This window comes from Lytechinus variegatus, chromosome 2 (assembly GCF_018143015.1).
Source record: "Lytechinus variegatus isolate NC3 chromosome 2, Lvar_3.0, whole genome shotgun sequence".
Classification (NCBI taxonomy): Eukaryota; Metazoa; Echinodermata; class Echinoidea; order Temnopleuroida; family Toxopneustidae; genus Lytechinus; species Lytechinus variegatus.
This window is the reverse complement of record NC_054741.1, coordinates 14,877,991-14,903,188: the sequence shown is the minus strand read 5'-3', so window position 1 is coordinate 14,903,188 and position 25,198 is coordinate 14,877,991. Positions and strand designations below refer to the sequence as shown.

General features: G+C 38.5%; 1 protein-coding gene across 1 annotated transcript in view; it reads right to left on the bottom strand.

The window, feature by feature from the left end:
- Window positions 1-2,153: 2,153 nt before the first annotated feature.
- LOC121409663 (protein MTSS 1-like) overlaps window positions 2,154-25,198 on the bottom strand; it is a 47,403-nt gene continuing 24,358 nt past the window's right edge. The window contains exons 4-10 of the mRNA XM_041601573.1: window positions 10,898-11,055; window positions 9,836-9,985; window positions 9,098-9,436; window positions 8,131-8,449; window positions 7,228-7,304; window positions 5,520-5,745; window positions 2,154-3,421 (exon numbers count right to left, since the gene is read on the bottom strand). Of these exons, the coding sequence (XP_041457507.1) occupies window positions 2,154-3,421; window positions 5,520-5,745; window positions 7,228-7,304; window positions 8,131-8,449; window positions 9,098-9,436; window positions 9,836-9,985; window positions 10,898-11,055 (2,537 nt within the window). The remainder of the gene's footprint in view (window positions 3,422-5,519; window positions 5,746-7,227; window positions 7,305-8,130; window positions 8,450-9,097; window positions 9,437-9,835; window positions 9,986-10,897; window positions 11,056-25,198) is intronic.

The window sequence follows — 25,198 nt, the reverse complement described above, 5'->3', positions numbered from 1 at the left end:
GGGTGTTAAAACTTGGCTTAACTTGTAGTCCTAACAACACCTGGTGCTAAGACCCAGCTCATCCAAACCAGTCCTAAAATCCCAAAGTGCTATAAGACCAAGCTCATTCACACCATAGTCCCAAAGCCACATGGTGTTAAGTCCCAGTTTATTTCAACAATAGCCTCAAATATGTATTTCCTTAAAAACTTTTGGGGGTTAATACCAGATGAGGAGCAACACCAACACCCCTCCAGTTTCAGACTTGCCCAACAGATAAAATGGCTTCCATTCCATTCAAATACATCCAACGTTTTTCCTATAAAGCAGTTTAAAAGACTGCGACTCCATTGCACTGTACATACAAAATATATCATCACACAAAACCTGCCTCCTTCTAAGACCTCCTTTCACAAAATAAATACCATTTCTTCTTCTAAATATTATCATACATACACTCCTCCATACCATTCCCCTATCCAACCAATGCCTATCGCTCTCATTTATACAATATTATACATTTTTCAGCATTCACCTACTCTTGCCACCAAAATATCTTGCACATCCATCTTACTGGCCAGTGCTACATGTACGTGATGATTATCATCGTCAACATGATCGATAGTCACAGGAAATATATTGACAGAGGTAATATTCACTGTTTAGAACTTAAGAGGCATATGATAATCAGGGTTTTTTACACATGAAAAAAAACTGAAAAACAAGCAATCAGGATTGTTCTTTCCATTGATTGTGAACATTCATATTTTGTTATGCGGTCAATATACAATATATCAACCCTGCTTTCTATCTCAGCATGGTTTTGTTACAATGGCGGCAATGTGTTCTTCAATAGAAACACTATAAGATCATTTTCCCTTCCCCTAATTCCACACTCCCTTTCATATGATTATCTACAGCATGCTATATTGTCTACAATTTGCTCTTGCAAGGAATGATGATAAATAAATAGAAGAGTACATACATGTACAAGAGCGACACTGCACTGTTAGGCAAGACTTTCAGACTCTTAGGGGGTTTTGCAAGAAAATATTTGCAATCAAATTCCTGTTGTAATTTTGCAATTAATATCAGCTATAGCAAATGATTTAATACTCCTTGATGGAGAAGCAGATCAGCGATATTTGCAATTAATTGTAAGATATATCATTGATTTGGGAGCCTAAACAGACTTGTAATAGATTTTAAGTTTCTTTCAATGCCCCATTAATTTTCTATGAGTTAAAAAGTGAATATAACATAAAAAAGTGATTGGGTTTAATTGATTACTAGTTATTGTCAAAGCACCATTTAATATCAAATCATATTACCATAAATGGGTGGCAAAATAGTGAGAAAATTATAAAATGGATAGTAAGGAGATAAAATAATGAGTCTTAAAACAAATATTTCAGTACAGGATATAACATAACTAGGAAAAATGCACCAGCATTTCAAAATTAATTTTGCATAACTTTGGCGAAAGGAGGTTGACCAAAAATTAAACGCACCATTAGAATACCCTGAATTAAAAAAACAAAAAAATGAGTTCATGGTCAGAGATGTTTGAGAGTGAACATTCTAGGAATACATGCAGTCCTTTCAAAGAATAATGCAAAAAAAAGAAGACATAAAATGAGACGAGAGGCTAAGCACATCCCTAAAGTTAATATTCTTTGGTTTTAGTCAATTTTTGTGATATTTTTAAGGCGAAGCAAAAGGGGAATATTTTTCAATGGTTGTTTTCTAACCAGATTACAAAAAACTACAATATTTTTTTTTCAAAAGAATAACTTTGACCATACTCCCACTTAACATAGATATGTATCTATATAGAACACTACCACCACAATGCAACATACGCAAAGTAGGGCACAACATACATGTAAATATCAACTAACATTTGGTGAACACAACTTCTCAACAATTTTCTCCAACAGCCTGTGTGTTCATACCAATACTGTGAGTACAATGTGAATTCATATCATATTACACTAAACTATGTTGAGATGTGTGAAACGTGAGCTAAAACATGATTATTGATCTGATTTAAACAATTTCAAAACAACATCAAGAATGCACAATGTCTGTTGTGGTCCATTGGATACAAAGTGGCTCTTTTTGCGTCTCGTGGCTTTAATATATTGTCCGACTATTTACAATGCGGCTAGCACTCAAGGGGACGTTAACCTCGGTGCCGAGCGGTCATTCACTGCGGTGGTTTTCCTCAGCTTGACTCCCCGTCTGATCTCAGCCATCGCCCCGACCCCCGTCTCTTCCTCCTCCTCTGATTCGCTCTCTACCGGAGCTGGTTGCTGCTGCTGGTGGGATGGCGGAGTCAACATGGACATTGGAGGAGGGGGGAGAGGGCTGCCCTCTGCTGGTGGAGTAGGGGGGTTGAAAGATGGGGGTTGGGGTATACATTTACCGTCTGGTGTGGTGTAACCATACCCTTGTGGGGGAGGGTACTGCTGTGACTGCTGCGGAGTCTTGGGTTGCGGGGGCAGAGTCTGATAGTGATTTTGTTGAGCCTGTGGTTGGTATGATTGCTGCTGCTGCTGTTGCTGTTGTTCGTACTGGTACTGCATATATTGTTGCTGTGGCTGGGACTGTACTTGCTGCTGATTTTGTTGTTGTTGATACTGTGGCTGTTGTTGTAGCTGGAGTTGCTTATGTTGCTGCTGAAGTTGCTGTTGATGCTTCTGCTGTTGGAGTTGTAGATGATATTGCAGTTCTTGCTGTTGTTGTTGCTGCTGAGCATACGACTGTTGTTGAAAAGATGAAGGGGGATGTGCGATGCTATGCCTGGAACCAGGTGTAGACATGCCATATTGTGATTGTCCATCTTGACCATTGCTACCTACAGTAAAGACAGGTTGTTTGTTGCCAAGATCACTGGGTGGAGTCCTTGGTGAATTACGTCTCTCTGCCAGTTTAGCATCCAAACTTTCTTTCAACGCAACCCTACTCATAGCTTGGGCCATATTATCATCAATCCCTATCCGAAGGCTCTGGCTACGCGCAACCTTGGCTGGGGTGTCTTTAGCTGGCATCGTCGGAGGGGGCACCTTGAACTTGCCAGACTCATCAAACTGTGGGGCGCTGTTGGATTCCGTAAGGCTGAACGAGAGCGAGTTACCAGACGGCGTCCTGCGGATTGGTGGCGGCGGTTTCCTGCGGCGTACAGTGCCGTGGATGGACATATCATTGTTGGTGAAAGCACCGATTGAGGAGTGACGGCGGTGCATCTGGGTGTGAGAGGTTGACGCCGATGAAGAGGAGGAGGAGGATGACGACGAGGACGAAGAAGACGATGACGATGATGAAGCTGTTGATACAGCCTGAAAGATTGAGGATGGATTGAAATGTCGCGGGAGAGTTGCAGATTTACTTATGTCAGGATAGTTGACGTTGCTGTCACAGACTGAGTAGGGGTCGTATTCTGTAGAAAATATCAAACAAATAATGCAGAGTGTGAACATAACAGTAACACATCAAATGAACGTTAAACTCTACATTATGAGATAACAGGATATTTTATCTTGCCATGTTAACATAATAACCCTATTATTTATCGTATGTCAAAATGGCAAGATTTGTTATCTTGTCAAGTAGAATAAGTGCCTTATGAATAATAAGGCATTAAGTCGACTTGACAAGATAACTTAATAAAATAAGGCAATAAATCGACTTGCCAAAATAACTTCATAACCTTATAAATAATAAGGCATTGAGTCGACTGGACAAGATAACCAGGCCTGTGAGTGGGGTTTCAAAAAAATAGCTGAAAAAAGCTGAAAATTTACTTTACTATTTACTTCTTGTCTTTTGCTTTTTAGAGGTATCTTGCTTATCATTCTTCCGCGTGATCCATACTTGATTTCTTTTTCACAAAGAATACACAAGGCAACTCCGGCCTTTTTAATCTTCCTGATGCTATCGCCAAGCCGCTGCATATGCCCATCACGATCACGGTGTATTCCATCCAGGACCATTTCCACGGATTAGAAATGTCGCTGCACTTTTTATCTTCATCGGTATCCAAAGGCGACCCTCTCTGAACGATCACACATTTATGTTCAACAGACATTTTGAAAGTCATAGAAATATTTCCAATGATTCAAGAATATAAACAACAAAGTCCAAACTCCAAAGTCAGAAAGTTCAAAACACTAACTTCGTAAACATCCCGAACACGTGAACTGGCTCATTCACTAGCGAGTCTCGATCGTATGTACATGTACGTAACCAACAACGTGCACACGCAATGATTTCCCTGTGTTGTATACGGTTTCCGTCCGCTGACAATGCATACAGATTGAAGGGCTTTGCGCTTGTATGCTAACAACTGCAACGGTGCACGGTGTGATCCGCAGCAGTTTCATAGAGTTACATATACTATTAAAAAATTCAAAACTTCGTGAAGGCAAATACAAGGCCCTGTAACGTGTATATTCACAACACACACATTCTGCTCGCATCCATTTACCTAGACTTGTTTTCCAGCCGTTTTGGATAAAATAGCGGAATTTTTACTTAGAAAAAAAGGAAATCGAACACAGGAAAAAAGCGGAAATTGAAATCGGTCTTAAAAATGAAAATAGCGGATTTACGCTAAATAGCAGAGATTTCACAGGCCTGGATAACTTATCTTGCCATTTTTACATATGATAAATATATTGACATGGCGAGGTACGCTATATTACTTATTCTACTTATTCAATAATTAAATGCCGTCAAGATGAGAAACATAATAGATAACGATAATGTAACTGGCCATGACTCGCCATGTCCATTTATTACTTTTTATAAATCGTCTTGGCAGGATAACATATCTCGCAATGACGGCAAACAACTTTTTTAAGTCAAATAGGCGAGAAATTGTTTGTCGCCATCACGTTGAGGTTAGTGAACTTATATAGACTTCTGTCCAAACTCCATATTTCAAACTTCTTTATAAAACAGTCATATACATTTCTGTATAGACATGGAACAATAAAATAGGTTTAGGAAATTTTCTCATCTTTCTTTCATGAAATCCTCAGTAGGCTACACATCTTTTACCCTGATGTAATATATATATATGCAATGATACACCTTCGGTATCTTGTTTAAAAGTCATATTTTACCCTGGCTAGCAGAAGGGCAGTAGGACCTACATGTACATTCCTGTTGGTCAAGCAGAAGTACATTAACTCTAGTACACAGTGTACACTTCACAAAGTGCATTCTCAAGCTAATGCCCTTATACCAGCCACAAAGGAAATGAAAATCATTGCTCACACGTAGCCTACTGCCCTTCTGCCACATAGCCAATGATATCATGAATGTAAAGGAAACATTGTGGAATGAAAGAGATCAGGTCTTCAAACAGACATATTTATTTCATGGCGAAAATCACTATCAGATGGTCATGTTTTTTATGTTTTGTACACATCATTTTAAAAATATGGAAACAAGGGGTAAAGAAAGCACACAGGTTTAAAAAAAATCACATTGCTATTTGGATTTTCCCAAATAAAAGGTGACTGGTGACATACCTGATGAGTTGACAGTGTCGCTGGACGTATTTGGAGAGCTGGCCTGAGTGCCGTATCCACTTGACCCCGCTGACCTTTGACTCATGGGGGTCATGTTAGGAGCCACATCCAGCTTAGAGGGCTTACCCCGGACCGGTCCTGGTGTGGCATAGATTGGGTCCGCATCCACCTTCCTCTCTGCTGCACCTCTTGCAAGAACTGCCTCAAGGTCAAGGGGAGCTGAACCCTGAATATGACAAACGTACAAGTTTACAGTTACATTTTCCACCATTTCATCAATCAATACTTGCACATGAGTTGTGCTTTATTGTGCCAAAGCTCCTTCGCATTAATCCTGAGAGCTTGGTTGACATCTGTGAACTCAACACCATGCATTAATCAAAGTGTTTCTCTTTCAAAGTGATGAAATAAATACTAAGAATACCAGTTTTCCTGGATTTCACTTGTACGATTAATCTTTATCTTTCACTATATATGGCCTTTCACATTTAATTAAATATTTCTTTAATTTTCAAATTTTCACTTGCAGTGGGTGCTATCAAGGAAGTTTACAACCAACAAGGAAAAATTGTTGACCAACAAGGAAAAGTTATGAACTTTGGTAGCACATAACATGAAAGGCACAAATTGATAAGCTGTTTGAAATCAATGTAAAATCCCGGGATAGCTTTGACGCTGCTGAAAGGGATTACTCGTCAAGGTTTAAGGAGGGATTGACCTGTCTGAAATCAGGAGCATGGGTGCTACTACTGCACACATGATATTTAACGCTCAATTTTATCAATTAATATGCATGTGTCCCCTAGTACTGGTCAATATTTTATTTCAATGTTAGTCCATTATCGCAAGCAATAATCACAGATTATGAAAATTCAATGAGCTGCAATTCTGTAAGAGCAGCAGACCTGCAAACCTCTGGGAATGAAAAACTGTATTCTATGATTAAAAAAGTGTATTTTCCTCAAAAAAAGTTTATTTCATAATTAAATGCGTGGCGCAAACGCTCATCGCAGCGCTCAAGCTGCATGCCAGCTAAAGCGTGCACTGCTCTTTCAGATGAAAAAAAACAAACATTTGAACATGTGTATATCTCACCCTGGTTTTAATAAAATGATTGAAAAGAACAAGTTACCTGTATTAACATTGATCTAATAACCATATTTGTGTAAGATGTATGAAATAGAGACATATAGAGATGATTTCTCAATAAATAACGTTTATGTGAAAAATAAAAAAATTAAAAAAATATTTTTGAAAGAAAAAAAGGACTGCCGTATTTTGGTTGCAAAAACATACTTAATACGCCAAAAATGTACTGGTTGGCAGGTCTGGAGCAGTGAAGGGGGAAATGAAATTAAGGCTTCTATCTGTACTTGTTTGCAAAAAGTGGGCACTTCAGTACCAATTTACGAAGTTCGGAGTTTAAATCAATACAGAATAACACTTTTGGTCAGTAAATATTGACCAACTTTGCAAAACTGACAATGTTTTGGTTATATCGTGTTACTAAAATATATCAACATTATCATAAAACCATGGTCAATATTCAATCATTTTTTTTTTCAAATATCACCCAGCACTAGTATCCTGAGGTGACTCTACCAATGCGGTGATGTATTTTATACCAGACACTACTTGGATTTGAGTGCAACATAAAGTCACATTTGAATATTTGTGAAACAATGCCCCTGATGGTGTTTACACTTACTTGAGAAGCTCTCCTTGTAGCAGAGTGATTGGTTGGTTGGTCAGTTCCGTTAGTTGAAGACAAGGGTTGAGGCACAACTGCAATGAAAAAACAACAAAAAGAAAATTCATTTATTCAGTGAACGTAACCAGTATGTTTGCTCAGTTGATAGAGGGTCCACCTCACAACCGGGAGGTCAGGGGAGCGTTTCATGAAAGGACTTGTCAGACGTTTTGTCCGACAAGTATTGTTTTATCCGACAGTTACTATGGTAACAGTGCCTCTCAGCCAATCATAATCAAGGGAAGTTGTCAGACCTGACAACTTGTCGGACGAAAATATTGATGAAACGCTCCCCAGGAGTTCAGGCCCCTGCCGCGTTAGACCAAAAGACATTGAGATAGTAACTGCTAATGATTCAAGGGATAAAGCAATGTCTATCTGGCGCAGCTCAGGGGCTGCCAGGCCAAAAATCAATTGGGCAAAATGAATTTTCAGAGGATTTCTATTTCTGATTTTCTATATTATACACGAAATTATGGATTTTCATTTTCATATTCCATCAACATATGTAACATGAAAGGTATTGCTGTTGTGTGGAGCCTATTATTCTCTGCATTTTAGCCCTTTTCTTCTAATCAACAAATGTCAAGTAGCAATTTTTGGTTAAAAAATCCTGCACCACATCATAGTCCATGAAATGAAAGCATTAACTACAGCAAGATGTGAGGGTATAAGCGGTGATTGCTATGCAATCCTCTGTAGTCTTGCCAAATCAGATGCACCATTTATGTTAAGGGTAACAGCATAGCTATAGCTGCAGCCTCCCCCTATAAATGAGAGGCTCAGGTTGTGATGAAAGTTGGTAATTGTAATTATTATTTATCATCTATCCTTCAAAACTTGATGAACCAAAATTCTTACTCTGGTTGGGCTGTGTCATATTGAAATCTGGCAGGACTTGTTTTCCGGGCTTGCCGTTCTTGAGGGGAGTCTGTTTGGCGCCCTCGCCTGTCGGGGGCTTCATGAAGGACACCATGGGCGTGGGTACCGGCTTTGGCTGCTTCTTGGGACCTGGCACAGAAGGCGTGGTGGATGTGATGGCTGTGGGGACTTTGTTCTCTAACCAGGGTGGGGTAGGGGCCATTTGTGAGGATGGTGGGGCGGGGTAGGCAGGGGATGGGGATGAGGAAGGGGTACTTCCCTCGCTTGATGACTGGTCGCTGGATGATAATCTACCATGCTGTTTGGAAAGAAGAAAGGATGAGAACAAAATTTTAAATATACACCAACATAAAACTTAACCCAACTTATATCAACTTCAAATAAGCCATACATGCTTCTTGGTGTCCCATATTCTAAAACATAGTTCAAGTAAAACAATGGTCTAAATCTGTAGTTAAAATATTGATAGTCAAATGTGACACCAATCTTGTTCCAGAGAGATTTAATTTATCACCACCTCTATCACTAGGGCTTGACCTGAATCTATTACAAACTGTTTGGTTTCAGAACAGAATAGAATGCCAAGGGAGAACCATCTTGATCAAGAAGTATCTAATATGATTTTGCACACCAATCTCATAAACAGTACTTTTTAAGTCAACAACATATTAGATTTGCATTCACTGGTAGACCTCACCAGGAGGCAGTTTGATTTAATTATCCGTAAGATGAATATGACTTTGCGCTCGACTGGTGATCCATTCTTGTAGGTGACTTTGCACCTAAGAACATGTTCTGGTTGTATGTGAAGCTGTATACAACTTAAAACAGCTTTATGATAAACCAACATGACACTTTACCTGGGCATACTCATTAGCCATCTGCAGCATGAGACTGTAAGCCATGGTCTCATCCACTGGATCCCCGTCCTCCTCCACCCTCAGGGAGGGAGCTGCTGGGGTGCCTGGCTCCCACCGCTGCTGGTCGACGATGACGGAGGCGATCCCGGCCTGGTGAAGAGCGTGTCCTGGGAGGTGAAACCGGAATCCTGGGATGAGACGCTGGAGAGTCGGCAGGCGGGGTTGCTGGGCTGCGAGAGGCTGCGATGCCGGTGGTAGCTGTGGAGAGAGGAGCCGTTGGGACCTCCGGTACTGGGATGAGAGTGGTTGGAGTGGGCCGAAGCCATGGAACCACTGGAGCGAGAGTCAGAGCTGTTCAGGCTACTCAGGCTGCACATGCTGGACTTGCGGGAGCCATTTGATGGGGTTGGAGAACTTGGTGGAGTCTACACAGCATGAAATATGTATATCACAGTTATGGTAACTTTGTCAAAACCACTATGGTAACATGGCCGGGAAGCAATTAAAAATCAAGGTTTACATGGTAGTTCACCACATGGGCCAAGAAATAATACTGTGTGAGGTCTTTTTTAATCAATGACAATAAAAGGCAGAACCTAAAACTTGGTGCTAAGGATTTTATGAAATTATTATTAAGTGCTGAACAAAAAACACCTGCATATCACAAAACTTAAATTTGGAAATAATGGAATTTGAAATCATATGAATTCGCCACTGTTTAGAGCTGAACGAAAGACTGTATGAACAGCAAAGTCCAGTAAATGCAATGCTACCATGAGGGGAAAGAGAAGGGGGAGGATTTGAGAGAAGAATACAGGACTTACATATGACCACTGGACATCTTGACCCTTCAGATCTAAGATGACCTGTTCACTGGCTGGTGGTAGAATGTGAGGGTCTTTACTCTGGGTGCTCAGATCCTCCATGACGGTCTGAAGATGCACAACCTCAGAGAGCAAGGAGATCTCATCCTCCTAAAAAATAATATTCAATAGATGAAGACAATATTTACTGAGATGATGTTTGAAGGTTTTTGCATCCTTTATCCTTGGCACAACCCTCCTACTTTCCTTATAGGTCAAGCCTTCGCTCCTGCTCTACAACTCCACTCCTTGACTCAATACAACCTTCTCTCATCTTTCCAACCACTCAAGTCTCTCACCTTTTCTTGTTTACAGTCCTTATAAGAATTACTCATTTCAGAAAAGAATATTATATACCTTCCAACCTTCCCCTTTCTTGCCTCTCCATTTCACCCATTCCTCTGTCCACTTTTCTTAGTCTTTCTAGGAGTCACCACATGGTACACCATAAGCCTTTTAACGTAAATATTCAGTCAGTTAGTCCAAAGTTGCAAGTTTAGTGTTGTCCCTGTTGAGCAGGAGTGGTCGGATTCATCTCACACTCCAAGCAATCCCCCTAATACCCCCCCCCCCTCCCTCAACTCTGCATAATTTAGTGCATCCTCCTACTTTTCTTTCATTCAGGGTAGGAATTAAGAAGTGATAAGAAATAGCGTTTACCTGACCGGCTCGTACAAGTCTAATTCCATTATATCACAAGATTTTTTCTTGCACAATAGCTTAGGTACATTACAACGGCCGTACGGAGTAAAGACATCTCATTGAACGGCCGGATCTGGCCGTTGACAGTCCTGTCCGGCCTGAGAAAACTCGACCAGCCGAAACTTAAGGTAAAAAAAATGAAAAAGCCAGAATTCCGGCTATAGCCGGAACTCTGGCATCCCTGAATAATACAAAAATTAAGTAATGGGTCCTTGTATTGAATGTTCAATATGTGGCAAATTTACCCTAAAATCTAATTACTTTGAAGCTAACCACTCAATTTTTTTTTTCTTCAATTTTTTAGAAAAGCAATATACTTACAACAACTGGTCTAAGGAATCCGACCAAAGTGCAGAATCGACTTCTCTCCTCGATGAGGGCATTACGGCAAGCACTCTTCTCTGCTTCCTCAAGCAAGACGAACATATCATTGACATCCTGCATGGCGCTGTCTAGTTGGTATTGCACATGGGGTTTTCCTGCAGAAAAGGAAAGAAAAATAAAAACAAACAATAGGATATTAAAGGCATTCATGAGACAACCTTGGCAAAAGAAGAACAATTTGCTTTGATGAAAGGAGGTATACTGACCTCCTAGTGTATTAGTGTATCATGTTCTGTAATTGTTCAAAGAAATAGAAATTATCATAGTTGTGCTTCGTATTCTCAGGCAAATAGCACTACATAAATCCAATAATCATTGTTATCATTGACTATATACAAAGGCCATACTTTGCTTGAGAGCAAAGACTATGCCTGCCTTAAGATTTCTTTACTGTATAATGGTACCCTTATCACAGCATCAGCCAATCAGAGGCAAAGAATTCTAGTAGCTTGATAGTAAGTAAAAAAAAGATATTAAATATTCCTTGAGTTGCTCCTGAAAACATCATCTCTTGTCATTTAAACTTCTTTTATCTTTTTCATGCAGTACTATCAGCAGTGCTACTATACTACATTCATACCCAGGGACTTGCATGTGTCAATAAATCTCAAACCCATGATGTGAAGATGTCTTGGTGTGAAAAGGGTTAACTTAATTATCACCATCCCATTCTCTCCCACTCTTATGACAACATTTTGCTTCCTTTATTTTGATTATAAGGAATATACACCTAGGATGGATCCTTGTGAAGACGGATAGAGCAACAATCAAAGGAGAATGAAACAGGACTTGGAAATGATAGGACATTAATATTTCAATACCAAGTAAGAGGAAAGAGGGTCTACAGGAAAGTTGAAATATACCCAAGGCTCTGGCTGTAACATAAAGATGTGCTTTTAAATCGGTGGATTCACAATACGGTTAGACATTTATCGGTTGCAAATTCGCAATGCCTCATGGAAAAGTCGACATCTGTTGCGTGCTAGTGCATGCATGCGATTATGCTGTGATGGCTGAAACGGCTTGACCGGCTTGCATGTAAGCCGTTCATTAGGGTCTAGGAGGTGGGAGAGAAATTGAGACTGTTTTGGGTAAATTTTTCTTCTGCTTTTACCAAATTGTTTTCATTTTTGAAGCATCATAGTCACATTACAGTAGTGTACTCGCACTGTGCGCTGCCTGCGCCTGTGCGCGATGTCGACCCCAAAGTTAGAAATTTGCTGCAACCGATAGATGGCGCACCATATTATGAATCCACCGAATTACAAATTTCAAACAATGAGTTTTGATTTGTAAAGTATAGGGTTTACTGAAAAGCATACACAGAAGATGTTAAGTGACCATTGTTATCTAGAATTGATTGCAACATAGTCCAATCTGCAAACACATTCAACGACAATATATTCTGTAAATATCACATTTCATACTCATTTATTTTTCAAAACTCAGTAAGTAGTATCTTTCATGATACAAATCAATAACACGTAGCTGGCCTGTGTGTGTTCACTGGTAGGGTGATAGCTCCATAAATAATCACAAGTTTCAATCTTTTATGATTAATGATGGCAAGGATCCATCGTCATTAATAGAAACCCGAGGTCTCAATCCAGATGCACTTTTATAATCCCTCTCCTTCGTCCTTATACATTTGATGGTCTAACTACTGTCATACTGTACAGTGACCTTCCATTAGTACATCTATATTCTCGGATGGTCAGTTTTCAAGATGACGCTTACAGCATTGAACGGTTGCCAATTTGATGTGCACAGAGGAACAGATCATTAATAGCAAACAAACACCTCCAGTGGAAAGACTTTTTTTTTACTTTAAAACATTAGATTTTTTAGATATTATTATCTAATCCACAAATCAAATTTCTATTTTTTAGTCAAAACAAACGTTGCTTACCTGGATGTTGCCAAACTTATATTAAGGCTATATCAGCTGAAGAGTAAGGAATGCATATCTAATTGAATATCTCATATCATACATTTTGATTATCTTCTTTTTACAGCCAAGGGAGTATTTCATGAAGAGTTTAGTCAGTTATTTCCGCTGACAAATTTGCTCTTAGCCAATCAGATACAAGGATTTTCAGGAGCTTTCAACAGCTTTTTATTTCATGACATTTTCCCTGTGTCTCCTACCACAGTTCAATCTATATGACTTTGGCCAACAAGTTTATTATATTATTATGATTCATATTGCTCTTCAAATAAATGCACCTGACTGCACCCCCATGGGGTTTATCTATTTTCTTGGCAGACAGCTGCATGAGAAACCGCATGATCTTTGTATATGCAGGTATAAGCTCAATGAACTTTACAAGCGATATTAAACGTATCCATCTCCATGTATGAGCCATTGCTGTCATTCTAACCCATTGTCTGAATAGAAGTGGGTGGTTCTTGTGCAAAGTCTACATAAATTATCAAATGTCAAAATAAAGTGGCTGATATGAAACTGTTCCAGTACACAACTGCTATGAGAGTGCAAACCACAGAAATATACTTTCATTTCTTGCACTCTCTTGCACATGACTGTGAAAGGAGTAATCAAAGTCTGTCAAGGAATTTCTCTGTATTGAGAAGCATCAGAGCCTTTGAAGATGATGATTCAAATCCAGAAATATGCATTGCTTGCATGACATGGTGGCAAGACAATGTGTGCTGCCCACTTCAGGAAGAGTAGATGACAGGGTCAAACCTCACAAGGCTTACTATTTCTCTGAAACTGCACTACTTTGTGGAAGCGATGTCTTCAAAACTCGAAAGACAACGTGACACTCGCATCTCACTGCATGATACATGTGACAGTCTATCACCTGTCCTGTATCTCTCTTTCCTCCACCTCACTCAGTTCTTCAATAGATCCTTCACCTCACTCAGTTCTTCAATAGATCCCCCCCCTGGCTGACATACAAGTGAATATTGCCAGTGCAGGACTACATGTTTATGCATGAGTTCATGCATATTAAAAAAAAAACATTTGACTGTAACATACTATTGTTTAATTTGTTTTTCTTTTGAATGTTTGTGCCTCTCATTGAAATTATCTCCTAACTGTAACACACCATCTCCCCCCCCCTCCCCATCTCCTCGTCCCCCTTCTCCCTCTCCCTTTCCAGCTCTTTCCTTGCCTCCTCCTTCTTCCCCTTTCACTTCCCCTATCTCTATTCTTTCTTCCTGCAACGCTTTCTGTCTATTCTCCTTTCCTAGACTCTCTCTTTCCTTATCTCCTTCCCCCATTCCCTAAACTTCTTTATCATCATCTTTTATTCATACTATTACTTCTCCTTCCACTCCTCTCTCACTCTAGCTACATTTGTATCAGACAAAGCCAAGGGAACTTCACTTATACCATTCACAGAGCACTTCTCCTTACTCAACGAGATCAATTTGTCTCAATTCATTATGACTAGCTTCATTTCCCCCTAGCTGAGCTGCCCTGACAATGCCAATACCTCTCTATCTGCCGTTTCCATTCAGCATTCAGGCCATTCACCCAACTTCATCTGCGGTTTGAGCAATGGGGTACTGGACTGACTACACCAGTCTCGTTCATTGTTTTCAATCTCAAAATAAAGATCTGCGGCACGTAACCAAAGCTTAGGAATCATCGTAGAAGAATATCTTCACGACTGCTTGTATTGACCACAATGTACAATCAAACATGAAAATCAAGCGTACGACCAATCGCTAACCTTTGGGTTACAGGACCTCGGACCCTGTAACAAAAAGCTTGGCATTTGGTACTATGGTTGAACTTGATTTCAACGATTGATTGCACTTATTACTGTGTGTGATCAATCACAAAAAATTTCCCCACGATCAGTCACTATACGTTATGCAACAGGGTCCTGGGCCCCATGGTAACTTTGCCATCTAATGGTAACTACCATGGAAACATGACCCAACAGCAAATCAAAATCAAGGATTTCATGAAAGATACCAATGGCTGGAAGAGTTAATAGTGAATTTTATGCAACAGGACCCTGGTCATGAAATGGAATTGGGGAAGAGAAGTGCCTGGGGAATATTGATTTTAATGCATCTATAAATCAATGGTTTTGCAATCAACTAAAATGATCAGATTTTTTTTTTCATGTGAAGGGAAGGGGCACATGCCCTATGTAGCTCTTTTAAGAGGTGCAATAAGGGACAGAAAGGGGAAAAAGAGAGAAAATTGAAGGTTTAATGTGAATAACAGTACCAAAGAAATACTGTGAAAGATGGAGGGGTGATTCCCGTGTTGGCAGTGTCAGAAAACTTTGGAAGAACAATTTTGGCACTTTCTGCAAGCATTATAAGGTGAAGATGGGCCCAATATTGTAGAAATTCTTTGCCACTTCTACAATGGAAAAGAAGTTAATTCTTAATGCCATGTATCAAAAGCTTGCATGCCAATTTGCCCTTATAATGTAAATATCCCTGCAACAAGGAAGAAGTCACCGCAAAAGATCCTGTAATTTTGACAAATTGACTAACATGTTATTTAAAGGAAAATCGAAATAAATCTACTTACTTTCACATTGGTGACAAAAAATGGCATTGTCACCTGATATGTCAGGTGTGAACATTCATTATAGGATTTTCACTGAATAGGTACATTTAATAAAATAATAAAATAATAATAAACCCACATACATCTGTTATGACATTAGTCAAGGATATGACCAAGTAACTCCTTAAAGACCCAATCTGCCATTCACTTACAATGTTGATAATACCATTTATGGTGATGAATCAAATATAATCCTTGATTTGACTAAGCTACATGTACATTACTTATTCAGATCCTGAAAAATTATAATAAAGGATTCAGAGAAGGGCCAGCTCACCAGGGATTCATCGCTGTATGAATTCCTTGCAAGACAGCTCTTGCTTACCATCAATGTCCGCTACAAAGGAGTTGCTTGGAAGTAAACAGCAGAGCAGGATTCATGGAAGAGGGGGTACCAAGCATTGAATAAAAAGAAGAAGAAAGTCTTTCCAGGTAGACAGGATGAGTTGGGAAGAGGGGATGGGGGTACGCTGTCAAAACATAACATGGCGGTAAGACTACTCTGCTGTTCGCGTAGGTTTGCATTAGGCATTTAACACTAACACTGAATTTCTGGTATTAATAACTGTGGTATCACAGGATATCTTCCTAATCATAAAACAAATTGAAGGGTGTAATTTGAACACCGTAAGGTGTAGCCATCACATCACTGTCTGGTGTCCTTAAAGAGTATAGTTTGAAGGCATTCTTACCTATATGAATTGAAGAACACATACCAGTGCCACAATTTTTTTTTCAGGTAGCTGAAATTGGTAAACTAAATTTTGATTCTTCACAAAAACAAACAGAACAGTTTTGAACTGTCATATCCGAGTCTGTGTATATGCAGACTACAGAGGGATTGCCTGCAATAACAGTTATTGTTTCCTATTTTTCAAGAAAAAACCCACTCTGGTCACATTTGAATACAGATAATAAAGCATATTACAACGCTGCTCTTATTGACATTTAGTGTCAATGACAGGAGAGGACGTTTACCATGCTTAACTAGAATACTGTAGAACTGCAGATACTTTCGTGGAAACGGGACTCGGGAGTCCAGAGGGAGCGATGGTGAATTGTAATTTTATGCGTGGGTAACCTGCATCATCTCCTCATACAGTGGAATCCCAATCTGTCTCAGGAGGGCATTATGATTTATGTGATAACTTTGAGGCTCATAGTATTTTCTTTTATTGTATTATCTGGGCCTCTCTTTATTTCTCTCTGATGCACCATGGACCTACTTCCAGGGCCCCCTACCCAAAATAGTAGGGGGTACACAATATGAAATGTCCCCCTACTATTTTTGGTATTTTATGATAGAAAGAAATAAATCATTCAAAATCGAAATAAAACATGATTTTGGATGAGATGACCTTACTTTTGAGATGATAACCTTTTTACTTTTTCTTTTTTTTTACTTTTTTTTTTTTACTTGTCAAAAGCCCCTGGTCCCCCTATCTTTGGCAAAAGATTTCCGCCCTTGCCCACTTCTACACACACTCCATCCTAGTTAATCTATGATGTTCTCATTCTATCATTGTCACCCCTCCTCAAATACCTCAACCCCCCCCCCCCCTCCCCCTCAATCCCATCTTTCTAACAATATCCTTTGTTGCATCATCTTGCAACACCCATCTTTCTTTCTCCAACTTTTTTCTCAAACAACTCTTTCTGCCATTAATGTCATCCTGTAACAGTCCAGTGAATATCTTCCAACAGAGTCCACCCTCCTACTCATGCAGTATTTTGTATACAAAATTAATATAATAAATCTACATTATCCATAAAGCCTATATGCATGTATTCTTGTGGTACATGAAATAAATTCATACTTCCTATCTCTACGCCATTAAATAATCACAACATCATTGGAGTGTTTCACCCCTTTAAGCTATGTTCTGGTCCACTGCTATATCTGTAAGGTATACCCCTGACATGAGGGCATAGGAGAGCCATTTATCTAGCATGATATGAATTTTTGATTAACTTTTTGCCTCACATCCTCCGCTTTCTCACACCATCCAGGGGCAATGTTCATATTTAATCTTAATGCTAACCTCTCGATCTAAAAGGCCTATGCTTTTAATATGCTCCACATTCTCCCACCATTCAAAGGCAATGTTCATACTTTATCTTGATCCAAACATCTCTATCATCAGGGCCTACTAAGCATTTGCCAAATATGAAAAGGACAAATTAAACGGTATTATATAGGCATTTGAATTATCTGTATTCAGGATTAAAGATAAGTCGATAATTGTTACAAAGCATGATGTTGCATGAGAAATCAATATCCTTGTAAGTTCACATGTAATATTTGCTAGAAAGTGAATGTTTCAACTTTCAAGAGAATGACCCATAGTTTAAGACACCACTTTTGGTGGTAGTCTAATGCTTTTTACACATTTTGACCACCTTCATACATGTATTTTGCCTTTTCTTTTCAATAGAAAAACACAGTTTTTTTTTATATTTTCATTAAAATATTTTTAATACTGCTGAAAAATGGGGTGATTTATTCATTGTTTTTTGCCTTTTTTCCCCTCCTCCACTTTCTCACACCATCCAGAGGTAACATTCACACATAACCTTAACCCAAACCCCTCCACCTTAGAGGCCTATTGAGCACTTGCTGAACTATGAAAACAACAAATTAGCCCTTTGAAAAAGTATGAATTTCTGCATAACTTCATTTCCTTCACTATTGTTTCGATTTGTGCCATATGTTGCATGAGAGATAAATATGCTTCATACATGCTATATTAATAGCTTAAAAGTGTATGATGCAAATGACCTCACTTGCAAGTATTACATAAGTTTACCTAATCAACAGATGGCGCTATGTTGGATTAAAGTCAGAAAATTATATAATATAAATAATGGGGGTATATATGATGGTGATTTAAAAAGGATTTAAGCTGATCAGGTAGTAATGAATTAAGCTGGCATAAAGCATGTTGTAGGTCCATGCATAAAGGGAGGCTTATAACATCTTTGATGACACATTAATATATCTGGATGAATGTTGTTAGTATATAATTCGATCACCTGTTCAGAACATCAGGTATCCATAGCAAGATGGCCGTCAACTGTAGTGTCATCTTATGCCATTTGGCAAGGCATTAATTTATTTCACGTGTCATTCTCCACCCAATTGTTAAAAACAGTACAGACACAAACACAGTCCCACACATAAATGCATATAGACTAAAGTCTGATACACAAGATCAAAATGGCTATTTATCCCTAAAATTTAAACATAGCCATCATAAATACTTTGAAAAATATCACCCTCTTCCCTCAGTATGTAGTTAAGTGTAGATAAGTGCTCTAATTACAGGTGTTCACTAATTTTCCCCCTGATATATACAGTACCTGCAAATATGCTGTATTCAGGATAGATAAACATTTATAGCAAAGTGTGAACAAGGTCGATGTGCTGCCACAGCTGGTGGCATTCATTCTTATCAAATGAGATGCGCTCTACGGGATGAAATGAAAGTGTGAACATGCCTTTATGAAAGGAGAAAACAAGGCTGTTAGACGTATCATATAACTGAAATCATTTGTGAGAAAGTATGGATACAGATATCAACAATTCATGACCATTAGCAATGTGTTCCATCATTCTTCAGCTGAATGTGTCACATTAATGTTCTTCACGCATTGCTACAAAATGTCAAATGCGTGATCAACTGACCATTATTGTACACTCCTTTAATATTTAACAGCAATGGCATGGTGCAGAATGTTCAATTAATGATAACAATGGGAGAAAAAGATACCCAGTTCTAGATTCTGATAATCCTTTCGACAGAATAATTCATCATCTGATTCCAGAACAGATATAGTGATGTGTAGAAATGAAATAGGGCGATTGGTATGAACATAGACAGCTAAATTCATAGTCAGGTACATAAGCATGCCATCCAGATGGATTAAAAAGAAACTTGTGATCTGAATCCAGGAGACCAGATTAAGTATAAATGTGAATAGATGAAGCAGAGGTCATTGGTATAAACAATTAGACAGACAGACTATTACATGGTCAAGTACATTTATACAGAATGCAATCGAATAGGATTAATCAGCAATGTGAACAGGGTCCATTTGCTGAAAAAGTTGTGCTTTTTAAAGCAAAGTCCTAGTCCTAAATGCATGCTTTTGATATGCTGGGAATCATGTTGCATTTGATATGCAATGGGCCACTGGGATGTTTAAGTGTTTAAGTGTTTAGTATGTTCGGGTGTTTCTACATCTTCATTAGAAAGCAAATCATGGTGATACCATTATTTTTAATATATACATGTAACTTGGCTTGACTAGGTTTTACAGACAGTAAGTGGTAATGTATGGACACAAGGGCTGTCTGGTCTAGAGGTAAGAACATTGGAATCTTAATCGGTAGGCCGTGAGTTCCAATCCCACCCCAACCATTATCTTCACTTTAACCAAAAGGCCCAAAGGTAATTAATACTGCCTACAAGTTCAGCCACTATCTTAGACATGAATTGTTTTCTGATTGGTTATATACCATATTGGTGTTAATGCTGCGAGATGTTTTGGTCAAGGTCCTATGGGAGTTACTTCCCCAGAAAATACAGAAACAGAAATCCTCTTGACGATCTTTTAAAATTTAAAATTATGTATTTTGAAAAAGGTCAGAGACTAATTAATTCTCATAGTCCAAGACTCCAAATGAGAATAGATAAACAGTGCAAGTTTGGATGACAAACTATAATGCAGAAAAACTTTCAGGTCCTTGATTGTGAAGCACAACCAACCACAAGAATATTTTGCAGCATGTGAACAAGGTCAAACCAAAGATGATCAGAAATGGACTGGACTGTGAGACGCCCATCCTAAGCCAAGGACATATCGATTTCAAGAAGCTAAGACACCAATCAGCCTTGAAACCATCACCATCATTATTCTTCTATGTAGACGATTGCCATTAATCATCGCAGACAAACAACCCACATAACATACTGTCACTTGTAAATGAGTGAAATAACAAGGTATCTTTAAATGGACGGTTTGATTTTAGACAAATATCAATTTGCAAATTTTGTAAGATTTTATTGGGAATGAACCTGCAAGCATTCACATCCAATTTGTTACAAAATTATGGAAATACTTGCATGTGACTTATAATTTTCTTCCTGATGGGATAACTTGTAAGTTCCAGTTGAGTTGTAAATGATACAATTGATGTTCCAGGCTTACTGATAAATATGTAGTAATATTGCAAGTATTTTGTTTAAAAAAGCAGTTTAGGCATATAAAAGGAAGATTAGGAAGTGGTAGTGGATAGGCATATCTCTCTTTTGTGAGGGATTTTTTTATTAAGATTTTGTAAGAGGGAAATTAAACATCCATGTGACCTAACAAAAAAAATGATAAATTTAAACTGTCATTTTGCCAGGGTTTATGATAACATAAACAATGAAAGTAGAATGTTATGGTAGATGGGGACATAATTACCTCATAAATTTATACTACTTCCATGTCATGGCCAAAACAATATACAAGTTCACAAAAACAAAGAATTGGGAAGACACTGTCACATGATAACAATCTTGATCATATCTAAAACTCTTAATTTAACAAATAACACTGTATAAAAAAGACACATGGTTATTTTTAGATTTTTCGGTCTGATTCCATGCTCCACAGCATTCGTAATATCAAATGTCACGAAACTGGAAGTGTCCATTCGAGCATGACAATATCGAGTCAAGCTGGGGCCACACACTCTTGAATGAAATGCCTGTTAATACTCCATCAAATGTTTGCTAACAAAACAATGTCTACAAGTCCTTTGATAAGCCAAAAGAAAAATGGAATCCATTTGGTAATGCACTCTTGTCGAAAAATTTGACAGTGTGTCAACAATGTAGAGTGGTGAGGAAGGTGCCAAAGAGTTGGGAAATCAGAGTTTGACATTTTGTAATAGAAGACTTTGTGATTCTAGTGTAAGATAATAGTCCCCATCAGGGGAAGAACCCCAAAATGTGTGTTATCCAAGGTAACAAACCTTTCAAACCAGTAGGCCCTCATCTCAATGATTTCATGAGCTGGTGAAATCAAAGTGCATTCTACAACACCCGTAGCCAACAGTTTGGACTCCTTCTTGTGGAAACCGTGTTGTAGGTCACAGTGTATCAGCTGACAATTCTTTGTAGATTTGATCAATCCCAAACCTACACAGAAAATTTGTACTCAAATAACTTGTAATTCAAATATTGACTGAAACAAATACCTGTACACAGGAAAAAGTCAATGTTCTAACCTTGGAAATCTCAAAGTTTCCTTAGAGCAATTTTCACCTGTCCTTGACATTGCCTCATGGACATGGTCAATTTCTGTGTTCACACTTTTGTCCCAGGGGATAAGACAGTCTCTCCCCATCTTAACTTTGTAGGAAAGATCATTTACACATTCACAAATGTTTCTAAGACTCAGAGTCAGTGTCCGAGCCAAATATAGAATGTGCAAACAGTGTACATCATCAAATCACAGCCATGATTGCTCTCTCCTCATGTTTTTTGCCCCGAAGGTGGTGTCAGGAGGGGCAGGGGTCTCCAAGTCTGTTCAGACTACAAGATTGGAGAATTTTCCACAGCTTGTAAAACCCTCCCTCCCCTATGCAATATCCTGAACAAGGAAGCATATTTTGGCATCCTTCATATTCCAGTCACGCATTGCGTACCAACTACAGTCAAGTTCTTCACAGAGTATTCCGTTGTGACAGTGAAGGCCCAGAAGACATCAGGAGAGTTCTTGGGCGATCATGTCACAGATTCTTTTATTTCTTTTTGGCCAAGAACCAGTGAACACAAATTCGATAACTTTCAGTCATCGATTGCATTCATCACTTGCACTGTTAAGTCCTAACCAACCATTTCTAGGCCATTCCACCAACACTATATGCTGTACAGGTCCACTTTGAGCCTGTTTCCCTCTTTCATTGGTGTGACTGGGCTATCTATCAAGTTCATGGTGATGTATTGCACATTCTCAAGCATGACAAATTGGTTTGAGCACAACGTCTCCTGCCAGGTTGTTCCACAAACATGGGCCTGCTTCCTGTCTCACTGGAAAATGGGTCTTCCATTTCAATCTAAAACCAACATCAATGACCTCCTCCTCACTAAATTCAACAGGGGGATTTTTATAAAGAGTTTTTCCAGCAATTTTCATCTAGTTATATGTTCTTGGCCAATTAGATGCAAGGATTTCAGTAGCTTGTAACATTTGTCAGTGAAAATCACTGAAAAGAATCCTCCTGAAATGGTTCCAAGATATTGCTACAATTTTGTTCTTTTATATTTTCATCACAACACCCATAGGCCTACATACAATATACACCATACATATTGCAATACTTTTACAATATTGGCCTCTCAAGTTATGTGTATATCTTCAATCACGAATATTGAGAAATTCTGCTCGCACATTGTCTTTGCATGTTTTGATTTTGCTCATGTAAGTTTTTAAGTTTGACATCATGTGAAAATATAATATGAAAAGTGAGATTTACAGAATGTATTAAAACAAGTTTACATTTTCCAATTATTCTTCACCTTTAACAATATCAATACATAGGGGCCTACCCCATAAGAAACAGGCCATATATCATCTCAACACTAGTTACCAAAATACTTTGGTAGTGCTGAGGTAAAATTTTTTCCTGTCTTATGCTATGAAAGTGAGCAGTAGAATTCTTCCGAAGTTACAAAATGTACGACTTTCACAACAACATGAGCAGGCTGACCCAAGCAAGATGTACACCTAGAAGTACATGTACATGCTACCATAATCTAATCTGGATGATATCCTATCCAAAGCATTGACACACATACATGGCAGATGGAGAGAGAGAGAGATAATCAACAGATAAAAGATTGATAGAGAAAAGATGGACATGAGATGGAAGGATGGATAGATAGGATGAATGGGAAGCCATGAAGAATGCCTGGTATGTATGGTATGCGAAGTATGATAGCTGGGGATACATCTTCACTATCCTATCATCACTGTAGTTGATAGTCTTTAATCCAAACATCATACATGAGAAACCATATGTGTAGTAGGCCTATCTAATACCCCTTTCATAAACCTATCCTCCAATTAGCCGCCTAAGAATAACGCCGATAATTCAATAAAAATTGCATTCACAAACTCTGAAAATAATCCGCACTATTTTTACGAGCGCCCGTCCTGAAAAAGGCGGATAATCGTCATGACAACTGCACACGCCCCCTCCGATGCGGCTAGTGTATGAAAAGGGTGACCTTGTCAATTATCTGCATTATTTGAAAATGCGTTTATAAAGTCAAAATCTGGTCTCGATGCCGCTATTATGCGAATAATTGCAGCATCAAAATAATGCGGATAACTCTGGTCCTCCTCCGATTTTATGACCAAATTATGCTGCTATTAGCTGCATAATTGGGTTTATGAAAGGGGTATTAGATTCGGGAACCAATATCTTAAAGGGGTAGATCATCCTTACAAAATAAGAATTTGAAAGGTACAGGAACGATGGTAGACGACAAGGTAAAATTCTCAGTAATGTCACCTGTAGGCTTGGTATAGGCCTATGTATGTTTCGACTGAATCAATGTTCGAAGGTCATGGGTACATAGTTTATTCTGCCTTTGAGCAAAGATGACCTCAGCCAAATGGAATAAACTAAATGAGTAATAATACAATTGTTTCACAGCATGGCTCTGACATTATGACTATCCTGGATGATTTGTTCAGCTGTTACAAGCTCACCAGATAGAAGAGTCATCAAAACTTTTGACTCCATCATTTAAACCAAACTGTAGGCCCTATATTTTGGCAAGTCCAATATATATATATATATATATATATATATATATATATAAATATATATATATATATAAATGTGTAAAGTAATACATGTACAACAGCTTTTGGCAACTCTTTTTTATTTAAATATTGTAAGAAATGGATGAAGAGAACAATGGTAGGCGTAGCTTAAATCAAGGTTCCCCAGAGCTATCTACCCTTTGGAAAAATTGGTGATACCGAAAAAATGTCTCTGCCGGGAGAGACATTTTTCCCGGCAGAGACATTTTTTCGGCATCACCAATTTTTCCAAGGGGTAGATAGCTCTGGGGAACCTTGATTTAAGCTACGCCTACCATTGTTCTCTTCATCCATTTCTTACAATATATATATATATATATATATATGTATATATATATATATACATATACATGTATAAATTTTCTGTTTCCCATTTCAAATTCTACACCCATTGTGCTCCTCTTTGTAAAATGTATATAAAATTCTTGTGAATGAATGGCTGAGACTATTTTCTACAAATGGAAGAGCATCAGATGAAAATCCATGGAAGAGCATCAGATGAAAATCCATAAAAGAGTAATGGACAGATGACTGTTCCAATGCTGACCTGGGGAAACTTTGCTCTCACAACAGAATGACCATGATCCTCTACTTCATGTGACCCAATACTATGGACAATAACAAACATACATTGGTGCACCTTCAAGTAGCACAACAAAACAACAGGGCATCACTAGGAGAAAAATCTCAAGAACATGGACATCAATTTTAACATGACATCCTCAAAATAGACTTGAAGACAGGTGATCAAGGTGCACAACTGATTCCCTCAGGGAAGTCGCATCCTT